The sequence below is a fragment of the Euwallacea similis genome, chromosome 5, assembly GCF_039881205.1.
Source record: "Euwallacea similis isolate ESF13 chromosome 5, ESF131.1, whole genome shotgun sequence".
In the NCBI taxonomy this organism is placed as follows: Eukaryota; Metazoa; Arthropoda; class Insecta; order Coleoptera; family Curculionidae; genus Euwallacea; species Euwallacea similis.
The window spans coordinates 3,117,870-3,137,673 of NC_089613.1; the positions used below are offsets into that span (position 1 = coordinate 3,117,870).

Genomic DNA, 19,804 nt, shown 5'->3' on the forward strand with positions numbered 1-19,804 from the left:
CAGCCATTGGGTAATACTGTTGGAATTCCCAGCGCTTAACACCCATCTTCGGCTGAGGGAAGTTATTTTATGATTGGAATTTCCAGCACTATTCTTTGTCGGACTAAAATTGCGAATCTAAATTAAAGGTACCGCCAAACGAATGCAATGGCTGAGCTCCAATAAAAGCCCAGCGACCATGCCTCTAAGTGCTACGCTTTAACGCGACAAGGTAGCCTAGAAGCCGCTAATGGGGCCTTATCGGGAGTACGTCTATGGGTGTTACACCTCCGTATCAGTACTTAAGGAGGGTGCGAAACTGAAGAGGCTCTCTTTTCTCGCTACTTCATCACGGACTCGTGCGCACTAGATTCTTCTCGTCAACATTCTTTAAATAACGTATCTCTCGATATTGTATAGTTGTTAATGTTACCAATAAACCTTTGTTAAGTTAAGAAGGTTTAGTTTCTCTTATACGCGAAAACAGTGTCTCTGAGACTGCGAACTCAGGGTGGTCCTTCATAATCGATCAATCCAGTCCACGATCTACGTAATTCACGGTTATTGTATCGAAAGGGGTGAATCGACCCAACCACGTACACGCGCCAAATTTGGACCAAACACTATTAAAATTCTGAGCAAATCGGTAAAACCCAGATATTTGCTACTAACAAAAAAAAAGGTTGAAATGTTAACCAACTAGCTTGGCTAAATTATATAATATCAAAAAAAATTTGCAAGTTTTGTTAAGTATTTAAGTACTAAAACCGAAGGCTAATACACATTGATATACGGCTAAAGGGCAATTATCAGCTAAGGGTCAATTATCGGCTAAGGGGCAATTATCAGCTAATTTACTATCGATATGTTTAAAGCGTAACACTTAGATGAATAACGAGATTAATCTTCTATTGGGGGGTTGCAGTTATACAGATTTGACCAAACGTAGATGTACTAGAACTCCAGTTCGTACAAAGGACAAGGGATAAACCCGAAAAAAATAGTCCTCGGATAAGAACCCGTTAATCAAGTTGTCTTTTTCCAAGTTCCGTTTAGATCGGGTTAATTCAGGTTAGTTCTGATTCGTACAATTACTAAATGATTGATAAAAGCCCGTGATCTTGAATGGCTCGCAATGTAGTTCTCTTTTCAAGAACTTAGGCAAAAGAAACTTCAATCTCATTAATCTTTTGGAAAATCCTACGACTCAGCTGTTTTTTGGTGTGGGCTTCCTAATTTCGTATATTCACTGGCCATACATTCTCTGCGATTCATGATAGTCCGAAAATTATCGAGGAATTTCGCCTGTGACATATTTGAAGAGCGAAATTTTTTATAGATTTGGAACGTTCTGCCGTTCCAACCAGTCTTTGGTGGTTCAGGCATGATGACAAAAAGCTAAGCCTGACCGAAATATAATTTTATCATTGCCATGGTCCTGATTGATGAAGTCCGCTAATTTTTTTAAAGGTCTTGCCATTATGCCAAAATCGCATGGGGCTAGTTAGAATAGTTCAGCGACTCAAATAGGCACTGAAAAACTTTCACTCTCTAAAAGTGGTGAATTTTTGAACTTTACTGAGTAGCAGAGAACATACATATATTTACAAGGTTGAGAAAGACTCACACCGAAGATCAGCCCAATCGAAGTTCCCTTCTTCCTAGTTCTTAAGAGATAAGCCACAACTAAACTACGAGCCCTCAAGGGCAATGGACTTTTATCAATCATTTGACTTAGGTTTATGAATTTCTATTTATGTACAATTAAGATGCCGAATCGTTGTCGAAATAAACTTGTCCCAAAATATGTAAAGGTCCTTGAAGATTGTTGCGAAAGGTTCATTACATGCCTTATAATTAAACCCAGCTTAAATTGAATTGATTACATAAATGAAATTAAATAAAATAAGTTTTAGTTGATATTTTCATACTTATTTTAGATTCATAACAAGCAAATTCAAGCACCCAAAGTGGGCGGATATATCTTTTCAGGTACTCACAATTTACTTTGTGAGTTTTTTATAGTTTAATGGCACTCTTTTTTAGATTCCAGAATACAATCGGCAGATTTAAAATATTAGTCTTACTGTTTCGTATTTGTTTATTGTGTGTAATATTTTCGAAGCAGTTCTATCTTTTTCACCTAATAGTGATAGTTATTTCTCGTGCCAGGTAATTCCTTTTTTCAATTCACTAAATAATTTATGTACTAAAAAATTTTTCGATATTATGTTTTGTTGTTTCTTCAAATAGAAATTTAACAAAGAAATTTCGAAATTTTAGCAACGATCTTTATTTTCCGAAAATGTCTAGAAATATCTTTGAGGAGTGTTACTGAAAGTTAATTAATAAGACCATTAAGCAGCTTTCCTGCCTGCACTGCATATAAGTCGTTTAAAGGTTCTAGATTTTTTAAAAATTTTCCAATAAAGTTCACACTTAAAGGTTATTTACATTCATGCGTTTTTTGAAATTTTTAATAAAAGTCCATTTGGAATTAATTTTAGTGACAACTCGTGAAAAGCACGTAGTAATTAGACATCAAAAAATGAAATGTGTGAAATTTTTACATTTAAGTGTCACCTTAATAACAAATGTGCACTTTTGGGTTCATCTAGTTATGAATTAATTCAATTTTGGTGCACACTTTATATGTGTTAAATCCGATGTCCTAAACAAACTGAGTTCCATGGTGATTATGGAAACGGTAAGAGATACGAGGTGACTCAAATTAAAAAAAAATATGTGCATTTTTGCGTTCGTTCAGAATATATTCTAAAATTAAAGATAAATGCAGGGATGGTCAAAATATGGGCAAAAAACTGAAAACTGTGATTTTCGAAAATCATAAATCCTCCATTATCGACAACTGCCAATCGAAGGACGTTCTCGGAATTTTACCAGTCCTCCTAGATTTCGAGCAATTATACAAACTTTGTTATTTCTTATCAGATTTTGGTGGCGTCGAATGGGCAATAAAAAAGCTTTTTAACCATGTACGACAAAGGTACCCTTGGACCTACCCAAGTGGGAAAAGTAAACAAAAGCATTATTTCACCTTAGCGGGCTTGTTATGTGGCCATTTGTACCGTCATGGCGCCATCTGCTTTATCCTGCGGTCATCTGCGTTTCTTCCCGTCTTATCTCAAATGTTATCCTGTGCAAAGATGTCTGGCGCCATGGACAAGTGGAGCCCATTAGCACCCAGTGAGAAGGGACAAGATAAAAACCGCCTTTAACCATTGAAACCACATCATTCTTCCTCATAATTTTCTGTGAAATATTATGTTCTATTTGAGGCAGTGAAGTGCGAAGGTTTGCTAAAGAACTGATATAAAGCAGGGTGCCGCACTTTCAATGTCTTTGCCGGATATCTCGCTTAGTAATAAAGAAATGAGGGGCCCACTCCTTGGGTGATTCTAAGCAAAAAATGCCACATATGTCTAATTTTTCTATTATTTTTCTAAAAAATCTGTTGTTCGTCGTATTATATTATGCGTTAATGCTCCAGGCGGTCATTTTGCAACATTTAATGTAGTTCTGTTCATTCTGTGCTTTTGTTAGAGATATCGCAAGATAGAGAAATTCGAAAAAAATATTGTTTTAGCGTTTTTTTCCCAAATCTAAATTCTCTACTTGCTTTCAAATATCTCTATGATGGTCCCCAAACATTTGTCTTATGAAGGATCAAAAGCTCTTAAGCACATAGGCTTATAAGCATGAACCTTAATAAACTTGAACAGAGAAAAAGTATTGAAAAGGAAGACATTTTTTGTTCAGAATAAAGTCATTAATATGCCTCTTAAACTTGTACAGCATATTATACAATACCCTCTATAACCTTTTACACTATGTATAGCGTATTGCAGTACATTAGGTGCGTTTAATGCATTTCTTCAATAAGACATCTCAATTTCATTAACACGCTTGCTTTGCTAACTCGTTAAACGATTTCGACTATTAGCCTCCTCCATTAATACAATTATTGGTTAAATAAATAATGCACTTCTTACATTTGCATCATCAAGTAGTGTATCCCACTTGATTGCGCAAAAGATAAACGAAATCTGCCTCAAATTTCTATTAACAATCGGGAAAAAAGAGATGATTGTTTAATCATAATTGTGCGTTCTCAATCCTTATAAAATAATATTGCTCATTAAAGTGGAACACGTGTGAGTGGAGTCGTGCCATCAGACTCAACATGTGAATGTCAGTAGTAGGAGTGTTTTGAAGGCTCGTTTTAAATGAAACTCTTTTAACGCTTTCTTCTAAATTTGCAGACTATCGAACAATAGAAAATGGAGCAAGATGAACAGGGCCAGGAAGGTGCAGAGTGCCAAGACCCTCAACAAAACAGACCCCGAAAACAAAATCAACCTCCAAGGAAAAGTGGACTAAGAAGTAGCCAGCATTCCCAAGGAGATCATCCTTACAGGCGAAATGAAGATGCTGAAAGTCTAAAAGTGTCTCGCCGACGAATGAAAAATATAGGAAATGTGACGTTGAGGTAAAATCGAGATTTGGATCCAGAAATTTATTTGAAATTTGAAGACGATTCTAGTGAGAATCGACTTAGTTCTGCAGCGAATTCATCAGCTCTCATAACGTCCAGAGATGCTCCTGATGAACCCAACATACCCTCAACAAGTGGAACATCTTTAGAAAGTTTTGGACATCTACTAGGAAGCATTAAAATTCAAACTTGTGAAACGGGCTTCTCAAATCTTACATCAGGGCCTTCTAAGGGACATCAAGTAATGTATTCGGTGTATTTTTTTGGTAAATAAAAATTATCTTACATTCGCCTAAAGTTTTGGAAAATATAAGCACGCCTCAAGCATGTTATAAAGTTGTTTCCCCACAGGAATTTGCGGGTTGAAAGGAACAATTTAACGAACAATATTTTACAATTGTGCTGTAAACTTCCTTTTGATATGAGTGTGCTGTAAAGTAACTTTACTGCATGCTTTTGCATTAAAATTGAAAATATTGCAATTAAAAGTAGCCCTTTACTACACATGCCTGGAAAAAAGTTTGCATAACTAAGTTTTTAAGGCGAGAACTTGCCCTCAAAGGAAAATTGTTTTCTTGTATTTAATAGATCGTGTTTTAAGAACAAAAAAGGCAGACACTCGATTAAACCACACCTAAATTGCTATATGAATTTCAAAATAATACACTTTAGATTAGAACTATACAAATGCGAGGCCAAGGAAATTTAATCTTAAATTCGGTTTGAAAACTTTTTATTATATTTTTGGACCGGTAATAAACCTTCAGAAAAAAAGGTGTCTGAAATTCATAGATAATAGAAAGGTCTCGCTTCGCCAATATGTAGCAATATATCGAAATTTGATAAGGAGACTTATTTATAAGAAGAATTTTATATTGTTTACTTAATAATGTATCACTTTCCTCACTTGTTAAATAAATAACTAATTTTTTTCACTCCCTTGTAAGTAAACAAAACACCTTAGTAACATAAATTGAAAATCGCCAATGGAAACTATCAGCAACTACAGATCATGTACGGTATAAGTGTGGAAAGTATTTTTCACACGCTAATCAATAAGTAATAATATTGTCTCTTTCTGGATTAAAATATTCATTAAAAGAGGTTGCACTATTTTTCCAGTCTTTGTTATAATGTCTCCGCATCTTTCCATCATACATTTAAATATTCCCACACTTAAATATAGTTTTAGTACATTTAAGAGCGTAATGTAGCCTTTATGAAGGCACATAGATGCAGAAAACATTTCACATACCACTTGATGATTTTTTGCTTTATATTATTATACAATTGTGGTATGAGATAAGCTCAATTCTTACTGATATCATAAATTACCGACCAGTTAACCAGAGAGTTAACACCTGTGAACATCCCTTTATCTCACGATAGTGCTACGAACCTCCATTTTGAGTTGTTTGTTCAAATACAATCGCCATGCAACCAAACGTACTAAAAAGTTTCCTTTTTGATGCACTATTTATTACTATTTATAATTGCTTATTTTTGCCTAGTTGCTATAACGATATGAAACCGTAGCAAGTAAACTCATTTCCTAACGATTGCGCGCGCAACGATTACGAAATCAAGTAATATTACGGAGATCTTTAGCAATTGTTCTTGACTCAGTATAAAAACAACTATTGTTAATTCTAGGAGCAAGTTACACCTGAGGCCTCAACGGGTGCCATTCCGAAACGAAAGCATACTTCTATGCAAATAGACGAATTAACACGATCTCCTCAACCTCTCCCTAGTCCATGTGGTTTGGCACCATCAATCCAAGTAAAAGAAATCTCAGTCGTATCTTCGCATAAGATAGAGTCACCTACAGACAGTCCGCTGCATAAGCGATATAAAATAAGGTAAACTAAAAAGTTGCAGATTTACAGAGTGCGAACTTACCAATTGTATCTAGATCAAAGGAAAGAGCAGAAGTGGCCCAAGGATTCTTGCGTCCAAGTAAGTTTACTTTATCCGAAGAAATCGAAACGAATACAGATATTGCTGGTGCGAAAACTGATTTTTGTCATGAAGAGGAAGCTAGTACCGGTATAGAGAGACGAATTAGATATTCAGAGAAGAATAGAGGTTTCGCCTTAGACTCGGATAATGCGTGCATGCGTTGGACAACGACGCATGTCATCATTTATTCCCCTAATGAATTTGTCCCTAATTTTAGATTGACATCTAATGATAAACCAGAGAAATGGGCTCTGAATCCTTTCAAAAAATCTCACTATAAAGGTGATGCTACCTCTTGGTCCAAACAAGATATTCAGCCAGATGTATCTACTGATTCGGATTCAGATGAAGAACTGCTCGGTAGGCCCTCCCGAAAGGGAACATCGAATCGTGTATACGGCTTGGTTCCTCACCTTGGCAACATCACTAATTCTTGTATGATGTATGAGCCAACTGACTATTGTAACCTCTTCTCAACATGCAGGAGTTGCAGAACACCCCAGGGTTTGTTTGCTCGAGTACCCATGCACCTCGTTATACAGTGGTCCAAAAAAATAGGAGGTAAATCATACTCCTTCAGAAAAGAATATGAGGTTCTATTTCCTGTGGACCCCAAGGTGTTGGCGGTTATGTTGAAAGCTGAACGACCCGACGTTAAAGAATGGTTGATAAACTCGAAAGTTGTGAATCTTGACAAAATAATTCACGCAACGCGAAGAAAGGTTCCCACGAGGGAGGAAATTAGAGCTGGAACAACTTCGAAGTGAATTTAAAGATATTTTTAGTGACGAAGTGTATTTCAAGAAGGATCATAAAAAATAATTGACCATCTAGAGCTTTAAAGAATTTCAATAAGTGTAGGAAAATAACATCAGCCAATTAGCGTTGTACTATTACTTTTATTTTTCTTTTAACTGTAGAAACGAAATAAATTAAAATAAATATATTGACCATATATAGAGTGTATAGTTTTGATGTGAAATTTAATTCCTCTGTGAACATATTCAGAGCACAACTAGGTCGGATTTGAAGTCTAAGAAAAGGTAGTAAGAGACAAAAATGATGGAAATATTTATTTTAAATAACGAAATTGCATAAAGGATAAGTTTGATTTAAAAGAAAATAGTGCTCTTTATTCTAATTAACAAATATACTATCACAACTACAATTCCCTTTCCTTGCCATAAAATCTCAATTTCCAGGTCCAAAGTGGCTGTGATGAGCGTTTTCCTCGCGTATATGATTCTAATTACAATTTGCAACGAATTCGGACCGCTGTGGATGCCGATGCGGAATTGTTGGGTTCAAAATGGCGGCCCTTTGACAGCTATTAAAACCAAAATGGCAGCAGCTAGAAGACTGCGCCTTCTCGTGTTTGTTATTTTAACTACATGTTCCCTTCTAACTCGTTTTGTTTGATACAAATAAGAGTTGTAAGAAACTAGGAAAATGTCTTCCTTTTCAAGTTGTTTTCGTTCAGTTACTATTCCTACAATATATATAATATTATACTCGCTTTCAATTCCAGAGGATTGTTTGTATTCACAGTTTTCATTATAGTTGCTTTAGCGACGAGCAAACTGCTTCATGGATATTGACTATTTAATCTAAATGGTTCAACATAGAGTGGAAAAATGTCTGTGAGTGGAAAAATTCTGTGCAAATGTGTAACATACAATAAATTAAATGGCGCAATTACCTAAGAGATGTAATAAGGAAGAAGCATTTATAGAAAAGACTACGCAAGTTTCTTGGAGCAGTTTTACCTCGTTTAGAACAATTTTACCAAAAATTAGCTTACTTAAGATTATTTTTCACCAATAATTATTCTCCAAAATAACGAGTTTGTAGGGTAATAATAGTGCTTACGCAGGTAGGTAGCGACAATAAAAGTTGTTATCTAATCAAGCCCATGAAAAACGAATGAATTTGGCATTCACATACTTATTGTATTATGGATGATGTTGATGTAGCATAGTGAGTGGATTAAAAATACTAATACGAAATATACGTAAATTTTGTCCCATCAGTTTCTCTTCCGAGCCTGAAATGTTTCTTTTTGGACATTGAATCGTTATGGAGAAGTGTTATGCCAATCTGGAATCTATTGAAAAGTAAGTGCCTACTATAACATGAGTTAAATTTGTTAAATATCTTTTTGTAAATATAATGAAAGTCATCTTGGAATTAGATAAAGCTCACTGTTATAAATATTTGCTATAACAAAAGATCTGTATTAATTTGGATAAATTGATAAGATAGTTTATCTGGATTAAGCTATTTCTAAAAAAAGATTCTGCCAGGAGAAACCATTCTTTGAAAGCTTATTTTTCCTCATTAAATTCATATTGAGCTTCTTTCTATAATTGGAGGTGTACGAATTAGTTTCCTTAACTGAATTAAACGTCTCTCTTTGAAAGATAATTTTGAAGAAAGTTGCATTTACAGGATAAGATTCGTTTTCACATTTCAACAGTTTCTACCTATCTCACTAAAATGAATATTTGAAACGTTGATTTTTAAATAAAAAAAGAGGAAGGTTGATTTTTTTTCTGTTTATAAATACTGATCTGAATAGAGTGGAAGCAAATGCCCTTCGCAACACAAGCATCAATGTATGTCCTTCATGTTTTTTCCTAATGAGCTAAATATCTTTGGGTTTTAGTTCTAATCCAGATAATACTTGTCTGAGCAGAATGACTTTATGGGCCCAAGGACAAGTCTTTCAAAATATCCTACTTTCTTCCAAGTAATAACCTCTTACTTTGGAATCTTCCCTTCGCTTAATTTTGCTAGATGATTTACTTGGTTTTCCTGATTTATTGATCTTCATATCTTCATCTTCTAAGCATAATTAGAAAATGTCTAGCTCCTTGTCACACTTCTCAATCTCACTTTCTATTTACTTTTTAACTTCTACTAATTGTTATTCATCGTATTTCAGTATCCACGAACAACTCAAGAAACTTTCCAACAATGAAACCATCCACCAACTAGCACACCAAGGATTGGAATTGTGGAGAAGGGAAAATGCCGGAGCTCCCTTAAGTCAACTTAAGGCGGATATTGCCCAAATTGCAGACGAAATGCTCTACAATTTCTTTCCACAAGATCCAACATACACTAAATCTGAAGAATTATCGGAGTTAATAGCTGCGTAAGAGAAACTAGAAACTAAAAAGAATAACAACCTATTGTTTTACAAGACAATTAATCTCAGAATAATATCTCTGTTGATGACAATTATGTAATCAACAGAGATATTCTGAATTCAACTTTACTTAGTTTAATTAAGATGATACAAAATGTCTTATTTAATGTTTGAATTTTAGTTATATAAAAAATTATGAAAAAATGAGACTTCGTCTATTTTTCAAAAATGAGTTATCGTGGTGCAAAAAAATGAAAATCAAGTACTATTTTTTTTAAATCAATAGGTAACTGTTAGCATGGAAATAGGAGGAAATATCACTCAACTACGGAAAACCACGATGAAGAAAATTATGATTTCTAGGTGGAAATTTCCTCTTAAAAAATACGATCATCTATTTATATTTTAATAAAATTATATCAAGATGTAATCACTAAAAATTTACAAGAAAATCCTGAAATTTCAATCAAAATCAATGAAATAAAAAAAACTAGGATTAGTTACAGTTGAAGCTACATGAGAAAAAATCCTCTTAGAGATCTTCATTCTATAGTATACAGTATTATTTCTTTGATTCCATTTACCCTAAATCTTCAATCTCCTTCAAGCCTTGTTTTCCTTTGAAACCAATACAATTTATGCATTATACTACTATGACACAGCACCATTTGCATTCATCTGATCATCTTTCACCAGACACAATTCTATTATCCAGCTCTAAAAACACCCTTTCAGGTATGTACACTCTGAAACTTACGATACAATATTCTCTTGCATCAAAGCAACTAACAGCAAAGAAGATCTGCATCTGTATAAAATATCAAAAGAATTCTGCCGGAATAATGGCACACCAAAGCAACTAGGAGCAACCTTTTACAATTTTATACCAAATGCTGCTGTATGATATTTAAATATATTGTTTTGAATAAAATTAACTCAAAAGGTTTTAGGTGGTAGAGTTGTCCATGATAGGCAGCAAAACAACCCCCATGGAGAAACTTAAATGCCTTCAATTAACTTACGACTACATATTTGCTGAAGTCAAAGGAGCTTTGATTTCAGTGATTTCCAAATACTCTGGTAAAGTATTGAAATCTCATAACTTCGCACCTAAAAATTCAACTTTCAGACAAAGAAGTAGAACTTCCCTTTATGGACAACAAAGAGGTCTTCCCTATTGTCATGGCAGTTATCCTAAAATCGAAGTTATTTTATTTAGTTAGCGAGTTGAATTACATCAAGGAATTCGCCTTTGATTTTATAAAGAATCTTAAGGAATTTAGGTAAGACTTATACAGAGTTCCACGTCGAAAGAAAGATACTTTAGGGGATGATTATATGAAAGTCCTGTAAATAGGAGTCCAATTTTAATGGTCCAAGAAACACTTAGTTTTTTTTTTATTGACATTATTACATATTTACTCAAATTAAAGCTCTCTAATTCCGCATAGCAAAAATTTCAATATACCACGGAAAAGAGCAAAAAAAATCAACTGACGGTTCTTACGTAGTGCTTCAATGTTACTTAACAAACTAAATACATTTTTAATAACTATATCTTTAGAAATTAAGAAAAAAATAAAAACTAAATATTTCTTAAACCGTTGAAAATCTATCGTTTATTTCTATTAATTTTTTGTTAGAAATGAGCTGGAGAATCACCTTCTAAAGTATCTGTCTCGCTTCATAGAACACTTCTTCTGAGTAACCTATGTACGTTGCAGGGAAATTTATGAAGTATTCAATAGCTGCGTTGAGCAAATTTTTAGTAGTAAACCAAAAACTAATGATTCAGATGATGCAGAGAAACTAGCCAATAGGATGAGCGTCTGTGATGCCATTAAGTTCATCGAATCACAAAATAGGGAAGATAAATCTGAGAACCAAACGATATTCAATGAGGAGCAAGACCGACTTGCAAGACTGATAACTTCAGCCACGACTGAACATTTACACATTTCTTAATTGTATAATGGAAATGTCCATATTGAGGACTGAATATGATAACTGATACTAAATCATATTTAATTCATCGTCATGACCTTGGCTTGTTACATCGATCTAAGATGCAAACTTCGTTGATGTATTTTACAATATTAGTGTATATATGCGATTATTAATTTTTTTAGTGAGTAATACAAAATAAATATATTTCCACAGAATCGAATCAAAACGGACTTTTCAGACCTGTTTTTCTCAGAGTCTAGTTGTGACTCTTCGGAATCATTTCTGCTGGCCCAAGATCCTGTTACAGTAACTTAATAAGAATCATAATAATTGCTATTGATTATATTAACAAATATTCGAATATAAATTTTATTCTTTTAAATGGCAATTCCCTTTCCATTCGGTTGTTACAATTTCTTTGGTCTAAGACCAACATTCAGTCAGAATCAATTTGATTACATGTAAGTATTTAGTTATTGGCCGATTTTTATTATTAGACCAACAGGAGACTGCTGTAGGAATCATTTCGAACTAAAGAATTTAATTACAATTCAGATAATTTCAGAAAATTTTTATGGAGTGCTCTATGTCTAAGACAAGCGCTGGCAGCACATCTCTATCTGAACTTCCGCTTTGTGAACTCCTGAATGAAAAGCCATTTCGGTCACTTTCACTTGCTATGTAAACATCTTCATTTCCTGTATTTGAAATTATTGGTACTTGATTTTTTTTGACTAAAAGCAAAGGTTAAGCCTTCTGAACTAATAAAACTGATTTGTAATTAAAATGTGTTAGGTCTAAGAACTATAAACATTCGAATTGATTGAATGCAATTTTATTGTAATTAAGTGTCGCTAAAAGTGAATATATTTCACACTGTCACATAAATAATAATCATTTAAATAAACCACTATCTATTATTAACACGGTGATAATCCAAATCGATTTCGTGGATTCGTTCTAGCTGGCGTATAGTTACCTCAGCGACTATAAAAGTAATTCACGTGAAGCAGAAAAAATTAATAAATTTCACTGATTAAAGGTCAAGAACTCATATTTGATAGCAAATCAAGGATGGAACGTTCAGCTAAGTGTTCTAGTACAAAGTGTAAACAATAAGTGGCGTACTATTGTCTTATTTAAACCAGAAATGTATCGATCTGCTATTTTGCTACAAATTGGGTCGAAATGACGGAAGTGTTGAGTGATTTTCCTGCAGGTCCTTTGGACTTTTACAGGAAGAAGGCTTCATTTGATTGGAAGCAGCTGAAGGTATTTCTATTTGGCGAAGATGAAGTCAGATATTCGGTAAGTTGAAACCAAAATACAAATCCTCCTAATTATTAAAAATCTAGCCATCAAGAAAACAACCGCTAATTTTCTTTCTAGCAAAACATCTACAATGAAATTAGTAAATATCCGGAATTCCAGCCAAGTAAGAAAGTTCTCACATTTGATGAGCAACGAAGAATTACTTTTAGACAGACGGCTATTATCCGAGCAAACCAAAACAAACTGTAAGAATTGGTTTTTAATTGAAAGAAATTTCCATAAAGCAATCAAACAAGAAACTTTGATAGCGGAAGTTTTTCCATAGTGGAAATAATTCTTGTTTACTTCAGATACCATCCAAAATTGAGCATGTTTGAATACTTTGCACCAGCAGCTCAAGTGAAACTTGGACTAGGGATTAAGCTCTTTACTGGTATGCTAGAAAAGCTAGGAAGCGATAGGCATAAACCACTCATTTCGGATATTAAGGACGGAAAGGTATGGCATTTTAGAAACTCATTCAAACTATTTTTCACCATTTTTAATGATATCCAAATTTTTCTAAAAAATTGAGCGTAATGTGCACCAAATCGTTCCATTTCGTCGAGAGACGCAGGAGAAAACCTGGATTTTTAGCCATTTTTTAAACCTATTTTTCATTTTGGTCGAGACATGACTAACAGGCATGAATGGGAGCAAAAAGATAGGAAATCATAATTAAAACATGATAAGGAGAAGCTGAGCAGGAACCCTGAAGTGATTTTTATGGGAAAAAGGTTCTACGACGAGAGGGCAAAATGAGTGGGATGGTGGTAGGATAGAATGGAAAAAAATGCAAATAACCAATCTTTCAAGCAAGAAAATCTCACTAAAACTAAAATAAAATCAGAGCAAATAGGGTGTTGGAATAGAATTAGTCATATCACATCACATTCCTACCTAAAATGTCTTTTAGATAAGTGGTTGCTTCTGCCTAACCGAAATCTCCCACGGAACCAACGTTAAAGGAATGAGAACCACTGCTACTTATGATAAAGTAGCAAAGCAGTTCATCATCAACACCCCAGATTTCGAGGCAGCAAAGTGCTGGGCGGGAAGTAAGCTATTTCAACCACCCACAAAGCTTATTTTAATTTAAAAAAAATTAAAGGCTTGGGCAATACTGCAACTCATGCAGTTTTATACGCTCAACTTTATATTGATGGTAAATACAATGGTTTGCATACCTTCGTTGTGCCTATTCGAGACCCGTCCACTTTACTACCATATCCTGGGGTAATAGTTGGCGATATGGGGGAGAAAATTGGGCTTAATGGAATTGATAATGGGTTAGTATGGGTTTCGACATTATAAATAGAGAAACCTAATATTTCCAAAGGTTCTTAATGCTAAACAACTACCGAATTCCTCGTGAATACCTGCTTAACCACACAGGGGATGTCGATGAAGATGGACAATATGTAACTCCCTACGAAAAAGAATCTAAAAGATTTGGGGCCTCGCTGTTAGCCCTTTCAGCCACCAGAGTTGAAGTGATTGTTCAGTCTGAAATCTATGGAGGATTCGCCCTTACAACTGCAATTCGGTATTCTGGGGTGAGGAAGCAGTTTGGGATTAACGATGAAGAGATGCCAATTTTGGAATACCAAACACAGGTTGTTACTTTATGAAAATTAGATTCTATGATAGAAACCAGTGCTGCCTTTTAGCAATATCGTTTACTGCCTTATTTGGCCGCAGCTTACGTACTAAAAAGCTTCACAAGATTTGCCTCCCAAGCTTTTGAACAATACATGGATGAATTTAGAACCGACTCAATATCATTGCTGGGAATTGAGTTGCATGTGGTAACTTCAGCGGCTAAACCCGTGTCAGGGTGGATTATGAGGGATGCAATTCAATCCTGCAGAGAAGCCTGTGCTGGACATGGATACCTTAAAGGTATTCCTGAATTTTCCTTCAAAAACATGTACATGGAAATATTTTTACAGCTGCGGGAATTGGGGATTTAAGGAATAATCAGGATGCTACTTTAACTTATGAAGGAGAGAATTGGGTTTTAATTCAGCAAACCAGCAACTTTTTGCTGAAATTGAGACCCAACATACTTTCAGGTGTGGAAGTGAAGGCACCACTTAAATCGGTCGATTTTCTCAATAACATTTCTGCCATACTAAAATCAAAGTTCACTGCAAAGAGCTTTGAGGAAGTTATAAGGCCCGAGAGTGAGTAAGGAAGCTCAGTTTATGCTATTTTCGCTGATGGTAGTCTTTAGGTATTTTGTCTGCTTTCCAATGGTTGACGTGTTATCTGCTTAATCTTACAAATGAAAAACGAGAAGCTCGTGAGAAACTCGGGGAGTCAACCTTTAGTTCCAGAAACAACACTCAGGTGTTCTACGCCAGGAAACTTGGAATAGCTTTTATTGAGGTAAATTGTTGTTGAAAGATTTTTATGTTTTTATTAATGGGATGAATTGGCAGCATTTTCTTCTTCAAAAATTCCTGGACAAAATTGGCGAAACTTCAAACCAAAGTTTAAAAGCTGTTTTGCTAAAGATGTTCTCCCTCTACGGATTATTCAGCTTAGAGAAGTTTACTAATATTCTGTACCAAGGAGGATATATCGCAGGAGACGCTCCTTCAATATTAATTCAAGATAGCATAATTGAACTGTGCCTTTTATTGAAGGATGATGCTGTTGCTTTAGTTGATGTTATTGCACCACCAGATTCACTTTTGAATTCAGCTTTAGGGGCGTCAGATGGGCAGGTAAAAAACAGACATTTTAGAACTTAGGAAAATGTTTTGATATACTTAGCTAGGAAAATTTCTTTTAAGGTATACCATCACCTGCAGGAATCGTTCTTTACGTCACCATATGGAACCGGAAGACCTTCTTGGTGGACAGATATCACCAACTGGAAAGACATTTCTATGTCCGCGAAACCAAAGCTATAGGTTCTTTTTAATTCATTTTCTATAAATACTTGTGATATAGAGATAAACAAACATAAATAATGATTATTTTAATTAATGTAATAAAAATCATAACCGTTATTATTTTTTGTGTCTTTGAATTTTTAATGTGATCATCAATTTGCAAATGACCAATAATATATGTATTTCTAACAAATCTGTGAGTGCGAAAATGTTTTCTAAGCCAATCTTGAGTTGTTAAAATTGAATCTGTTTTAGTATTATTTTAATGCTTAAAATAATAAAATATCAAATTTTAAAATCCGTCGTGTCCTACTTCTCGTTTACGTAAAATGTATTTTTTCCTTCAATTCCTGTCCTGACAAATTTAAATGTGTAAAAACATGCTGTGATAAAAAGTATAGCCCATATCTGTGACAACAGTGTTTTCGCAATATGATGAAATAAAAGTTCAATCCTCACTTTAAGTGTTACAACCTCTTCTTCAAGATACCGTTAATTTATAAACGAGTTTCTTTACTTTCCATTAATATTACAGTACATCTAAATATAGAAATATAACATAGTATGGCAGAAACAATTAAAGATTTTCAGGTCCTTTAGATTTTTATAGATTGAAAACCAATTGCGACTGGAAAAAGTTGAAGACATTTATGTATTGAGAAGAGGATTTAAAGTTCTTGGTAAGTACAATATAATTAAATTTACTTAATATCATTAATGTAGCGTGCGCATAATTTACTTTTATCTTCAAGTTTAGTACATATGATGCTTGAAAACTCTTAATATTGAATTTCTACACTTCTATGTCTCTCATCGTTAGAAAAAACATATTTCATTTTTCCATTTCTTAAAAATGTTTGTAAATTAGGGTCATTTTCCATATAGGGAAGACTAACAGACAAGAAATGTTTTAAAATGTTTAATGCGATTTGGCGCCTGAAAAATTATTACTGCAAAAGTAATTTTTCTACGTCACTGTGCCTTTGACCATTAGAAAAAGCACATTTTGGTCTGTGATTCCCTAAAAATTTATGTGAATCAATGTCATTTTATGGATAGAGTTGATTGACTGAAGAAAATATTTTAAAACGAAAAGTTAATTTGAACTCTCTGACATGACTATTTTATTGACAACCTCTAACTTCAAATCGACTCTACTTGCGGATCTGTTCCCTTGATCAATGAAAAGAGCATATTTTTCTCTATCTTACTTCAAAAATTCTCGTGAATCAGTGACGTTGTCCGTGAAATGAAAAATAACAAAGAAAGTGTATAAGTAAAAAAAATGTTTTTAATGGTTTAGCAGGCTGAAAAATAAATGGAACCATGTGCCGACTCTTTGTTAATTTAAAAATCAATTTTTCTTTAGGAGGACTTGATCACAACTCTAAAAAAATATCCAGATTTTTTGCCACCAACGAAGCCGCTTTCCTTCGATGAGGAACGTTACCGCAATTTCAAACAGTTCAGTACCATCAAAGCCAACGAAGAGAAATTGTTAGTAAACAACTAAATCTTACAGCATTTTGATTTTTTCCGCCAGCAGAAATCATTTTTAGGTACTTTCCAAAATTCTACAATCGTATCAAATATTCAATTGCAAGTGAGATCAAATTTGAACTTACATATACAATTTTCATAAAAACTATTATCCATGCTGGAACTGAAAGACATGCACACATTGTACAAGATGCTAAAGAAGGAAAGGTATAAAATATATTATTTAGTTTAAAGAAATAAGAAATTTAAAGATTGAATTATTACAGATAAGAGGGTGTTTCTGTATAACTGAAGTTGGGCATGGTTCTAATGTGAGAGGAATGAGGACCACTGCTACCTACGATAAAAACATTAAGGAGTTTATTATCAACACACCAGATTTTGAGGCAGCAAAGTGCTGGATTGGTGGTAAGTACTAACATTTGAAATCTAATAACAATTAATCATTTTTACCTGATTTAAGTCTAGGAAGTACAGCCACCCATGGAGTAGTTTATGCTCAGTTGTATACAGAAAACAAACACTACGGGTTGCACATTTTCGTGGTGCCAATTCGAGACCCTGTAACAATGCTTCCTTACTTTGGGGTCACAGTGGGAGATATGGGCGAAAAAATGGGTCTTAATGGTATTGACAATGGGTAAGGTGTTTTTAGGATAAAATAATATCACATAAAATTACTTTTCTAGATTTGTCATATTCAAAAATTACCGAATTCCTCAGGAATATCTCCTAAACAAAAATGGAGATGTGACTGAAGATGGCAAATACGTATCTTCAATCATTGACGAAAATGAACGATTTGGAGCTGCTCTATTATCCTTAAAGGCATTTCGTGTTAGAGTTATTGATAACAACGCCTTGCTTGGAGTCAGCGCTATAACTATTGCTGTAAGATATGCCGCAGTTCGGAAACAATTTGGTCCTAAACTTAACGAGTTGCCTATTCTAGAATATCAAACTCATGTAAAATTTTATTCATTAACTCGATGAGAGTTTTAACATTGTCTTATTGTAGCAATACAGGCTTCTACCATACCTAGCTTCAAGCTACGTACTTCTCTTCTTCGGCAAACACTTACAGGAGATTTTCTACATCTTCATGCCAGAACTGAAATCCAAAAAAACCTTTCAACTCTTGAGCATAGAGCTGCATGCTCTAATCTCGGCAGCAAAAGCTGTCAGCGGTTGGATTTCCAGAGATGCCATTCAGTCTTGCAGAGAGGCATGTGGGGTGCATGGATATCTTAAGGGTAAAATTCATTGTGATCAGGATTCGTAATAAACTTAAAGAATATTGCAGCTGCGGGACTAGGAAATTTGAAAAATGACCAAGAACCAGCTTTAACTTATGAAGGCGACAATTGGGTACTAATTCAGCAAACTTCGAATATTTTATTGAAGTTGTGGCAAGGTGTTAAGGTTGGAGTTAAGGTGAAGTTTCCATCGAAATCTGCTAATTTTCTTAATGATGCTTTTGAGATATTAAAGAGTAAATTTACATTTTCATCTTTGAAGGAAGTTTGCCAACTTGATAGTAAGTGCAGAGCAAAATTGTGTGTAGATATTTCGATAAGTATACCACAAAAGTCAGGGCCCAAAAATTAAACTTTATGACTCGTAAATTCGGATAATATTTAAAATAAAACTGATTTTCCTTTCTTTAAGGTATTATCACCATTTACCAATGGGTGATTTGCTATCTCTTAAATGAATCTGATAACAGACTCGAGTCCCTTAAAAATAAAGGAAGTAGCAGCTTTACGGCTAAAAACAGCATTCAAGTATTTTATGCTAAACGCTTAAGTGAAGCCTTCATTGAGGTGATTGCCATCAATATCAATTCACATGAAAAAACTGATTTTACCATTTTGACAGCACTATTTCTTGCAAAATTTCCTGAAAACAAACCGCCAATGTCCGGATAAACCAGTCCAAGCAGTTCTAACAAATCTACTTTCTTTGTTTGGCTTATTGAGGCTAGAAAAATTCATATACTTATTATACCAAGGAGGATTTGCTAGTGAAAGAGATTCTGCACTCTTGATACAAGATGAAATAATTAATCTCTGCAGCAAACTGAAAAATAATGCTGTTGCGCTGGTCGATGTTATTGCTCCTTCAGATTTGATTCTAAATTCTATTCTTGGGCATTCAGATGGACAGGTGAATATGTGGATATCGTTAATCTTCGTTCATCATTTTGTTGTAATTTAGGCTTATAAGCATCTAGAGAAGGCATTTCTGACATCATCTTATGGAACTGAAAAGCCTAGTTGGTGGAAGGATGTAGTGAATTGGAGGGATTTGGCTGCAAAAGCAGCTTCGAAACTATGAAGGGACGTATTACTAGTACCTGATACATCTTAAGGGAGTCACTATTGTTATTGATATTATATATGTTATATAAAATTGATACATAAATATTTTATATAAAGATATTACGACAATCATGTGTCAATATGTCGTGTAATTCACCACACAATCGTGTAATTAGTGTCGAAGGTCACCACAATATTCAGGTCTAGAAAATAA

At 34.3% G+C, this 19,804-nt stretch overlaps 4 protein-coding genes across 4 annotated transcripts; all 4 read left to right on the forward strand.

Annotated features, from left to right (window-relative positions):
- Positions 1–2,033: 2,033 nt before the first annotated feature.
- LOC136409126 (uncharacterized) lies at positions 2,034–7,378 on the forward strand. The gene is made up of 5 exons (XM_066390450.1): positions 2,034–2,151; positions 4,263–4,489; positions 4,544–4,736; positions 6,149–6,357; positions 6,411–7,378. The coding sequence occupies exons 2-5, from the start codon at positions 4,281–4,283 to the stop codon at positions 7,222–7,224; spliced, it is 1,425 nt and encodes a 474-aa protein (XP_066246547.1). The 5' UTR covers positions 2,034–2,151; positions 4,263–4,280; the 3' UTR covers positions 7,225–7,378.
- Positions 7,379–8,394: 1,016 nt separating this feature from the next.
- On the forward strand, positions 8,395–11,699 carry LOC136408893 (ankyrin repeat domain-containing protein 27-like). Its single transcript, XM_066390100.1, has 6 exons — positions 8,395–8,571; positions 9,402–9,614; positions 10,344–10,506; positions 10,559–10,688; positions 10,738–10,891; positions 11,333–11,699. The coding sequence occupies exons 1-6, from the start codon at positions 8,534–8,536 to the stop codon at positions 11,571–11,573; spliced, it is 939 nt and encodes a 312-aa protein (XP_066246197.1). The 5' UTR covers positions 8,395–8,533; the 3' UTR covers positions 11,574–11,699.
- Positions 11,700–12,655: 956 nt separating this feature from the next.
- Positions 12,656–15,972, forward strand: LOC136408987 (peroxisomal acyl-coenzyme A oxidase 3-like). Its single transcript, XM_066390238.1, has 11 exons — positions 12,656–12,863; positions 12,945–13,072; positions 13,178–13,325; positions 13,783–13,924; positions 13,978–14,155; positions 14,206–14,482; positions 14,537–14,768; positions 14,819–15,052; positions 15,103–15,257; positions 15,311–15,598; positions 15,668–15,972. Exons 1-11 carry the CDS (start codon positions 12,744–12,746, stop codon positions 15,785–15,787), a joined length of 2,022 nt encoding a protein of 673 aa, XP_066246335.1. The 5' UTR covers positions 12,656–12,743; the 3' UTR covers positions 15,788–15,972.
- Positions 15,973–17,589: 1,617 nt separating this feature from the next.
- Positions 17,590–19,606, forward strand: LOC136409278 (peroxisomal acyl-coenzyme A oxidase 3-like). The gene is made up of 8 exons (XM_066390688.1): positions 17,590–17,677; positions 17,738–17,909; positions 17,959–18,235; positions 18,288–18,522; positions 18,573–18,806; positions 18,938–19,092; positions 19,148–19,435; positions 19,487–19,606. The coding sequence occupies exons 1-8, from the start codon at positions 17,590–17,592 to the stop codon at positions 19,604–19,606; spliced, it is 1,569 nt and encodes a 522-aa protein (XP_066246785.1).
- Positions 19,607–19,804: the final 198 nt, after the last annotated feature.

Excerpts from the sequence above, each read along its gene's own strand:
- LOC136408893 (XM_066390100.1), top strand. The coding sequence starts at position 8,534 with ATGGAGAAGTGTTATGCCAATCTGGAATCTATTGAAAA. Across the intron at positions 8,572-9,401 it reads AATCTGGAATCTATTGAAAA|TATCCACGAACAACTCAAGA; the intron begins GTAAGTGCCTAC and ends ATCGTATTTCAG. Across the intron at positions 10,507-10,558 it reads ATTTTATACCAAATGCTGCT|GTGGTAGAGTTGTCCATGAT; the intron begins GTATGATATTTA and ends AAAAGGTTTTAG.
- LOC136409126 (XM_066390450.1), top strand. The coding sequence starts at position 4,281 with ATGGAGCAAGATGAACAGGGCCAGGAAGGTGCAGAGTGCCAAGACCCT. Across the intron at positions 4,490-4,543 it reads ATAGGAAATGTGACGTTGAG|TGAGAATCGACTTAGTTCTG; the intron begins GTAAAATCGAGA and ends AGACGATTCTAG. Across the intron at positions 4,737-6,148 it reads GGCCTTCTAAGGGACATCAA|GAGCAAGTTACACCTGAGGC; the intron begins GTAATGTATTCG and ends TGTTAATTCTAG.
- LOC136409278 (XM_066390688.1), top strand. The coding sequence starts at position 17,590 with ATGAGGACCACTGCTACCTACGATAAAAACATTAAGGAGTTTATTATC. Across the intron at positions 18,807-18,937 it reads GGAAGTTTGCCAACTTGATA|GTATTATCACCATTTACCAA; the intron begins GTAAGTGCAGAG and ends CCTTTCTTTAAG. Across the intron at positions 19,093-19,147 it reads TAAGTGAAGCCTTCATTGAG|CACTATTTCTTGCAAAATTT; the intron begins GTGATTGCCATC and ends CCATTTTGACAG.
- LOC136408987 (XM_066390238.1), top strand. The coding sequence starts at position 12,744 with ATGACGGAAGTGTTGAGTGATTTTCCTGCAGGTCCTTTGGACTTTTAC. Across the intron at positions 13,326-13,782 it reads CGGATATTAAGGACGGAAAG|ATAAGTGGTTGCTTCTGCCT; the intron begins GTATGGCATTTT and ends AATGTCTTTTAG. Across the intron at positions 15,599-15,667 it reads TAGGGGCGTCAGATGGGCAG|GTATACCATCACCTGCAGGA; the intron begins GTAAAAAACAGA and ends ATTTCTTTTAAG.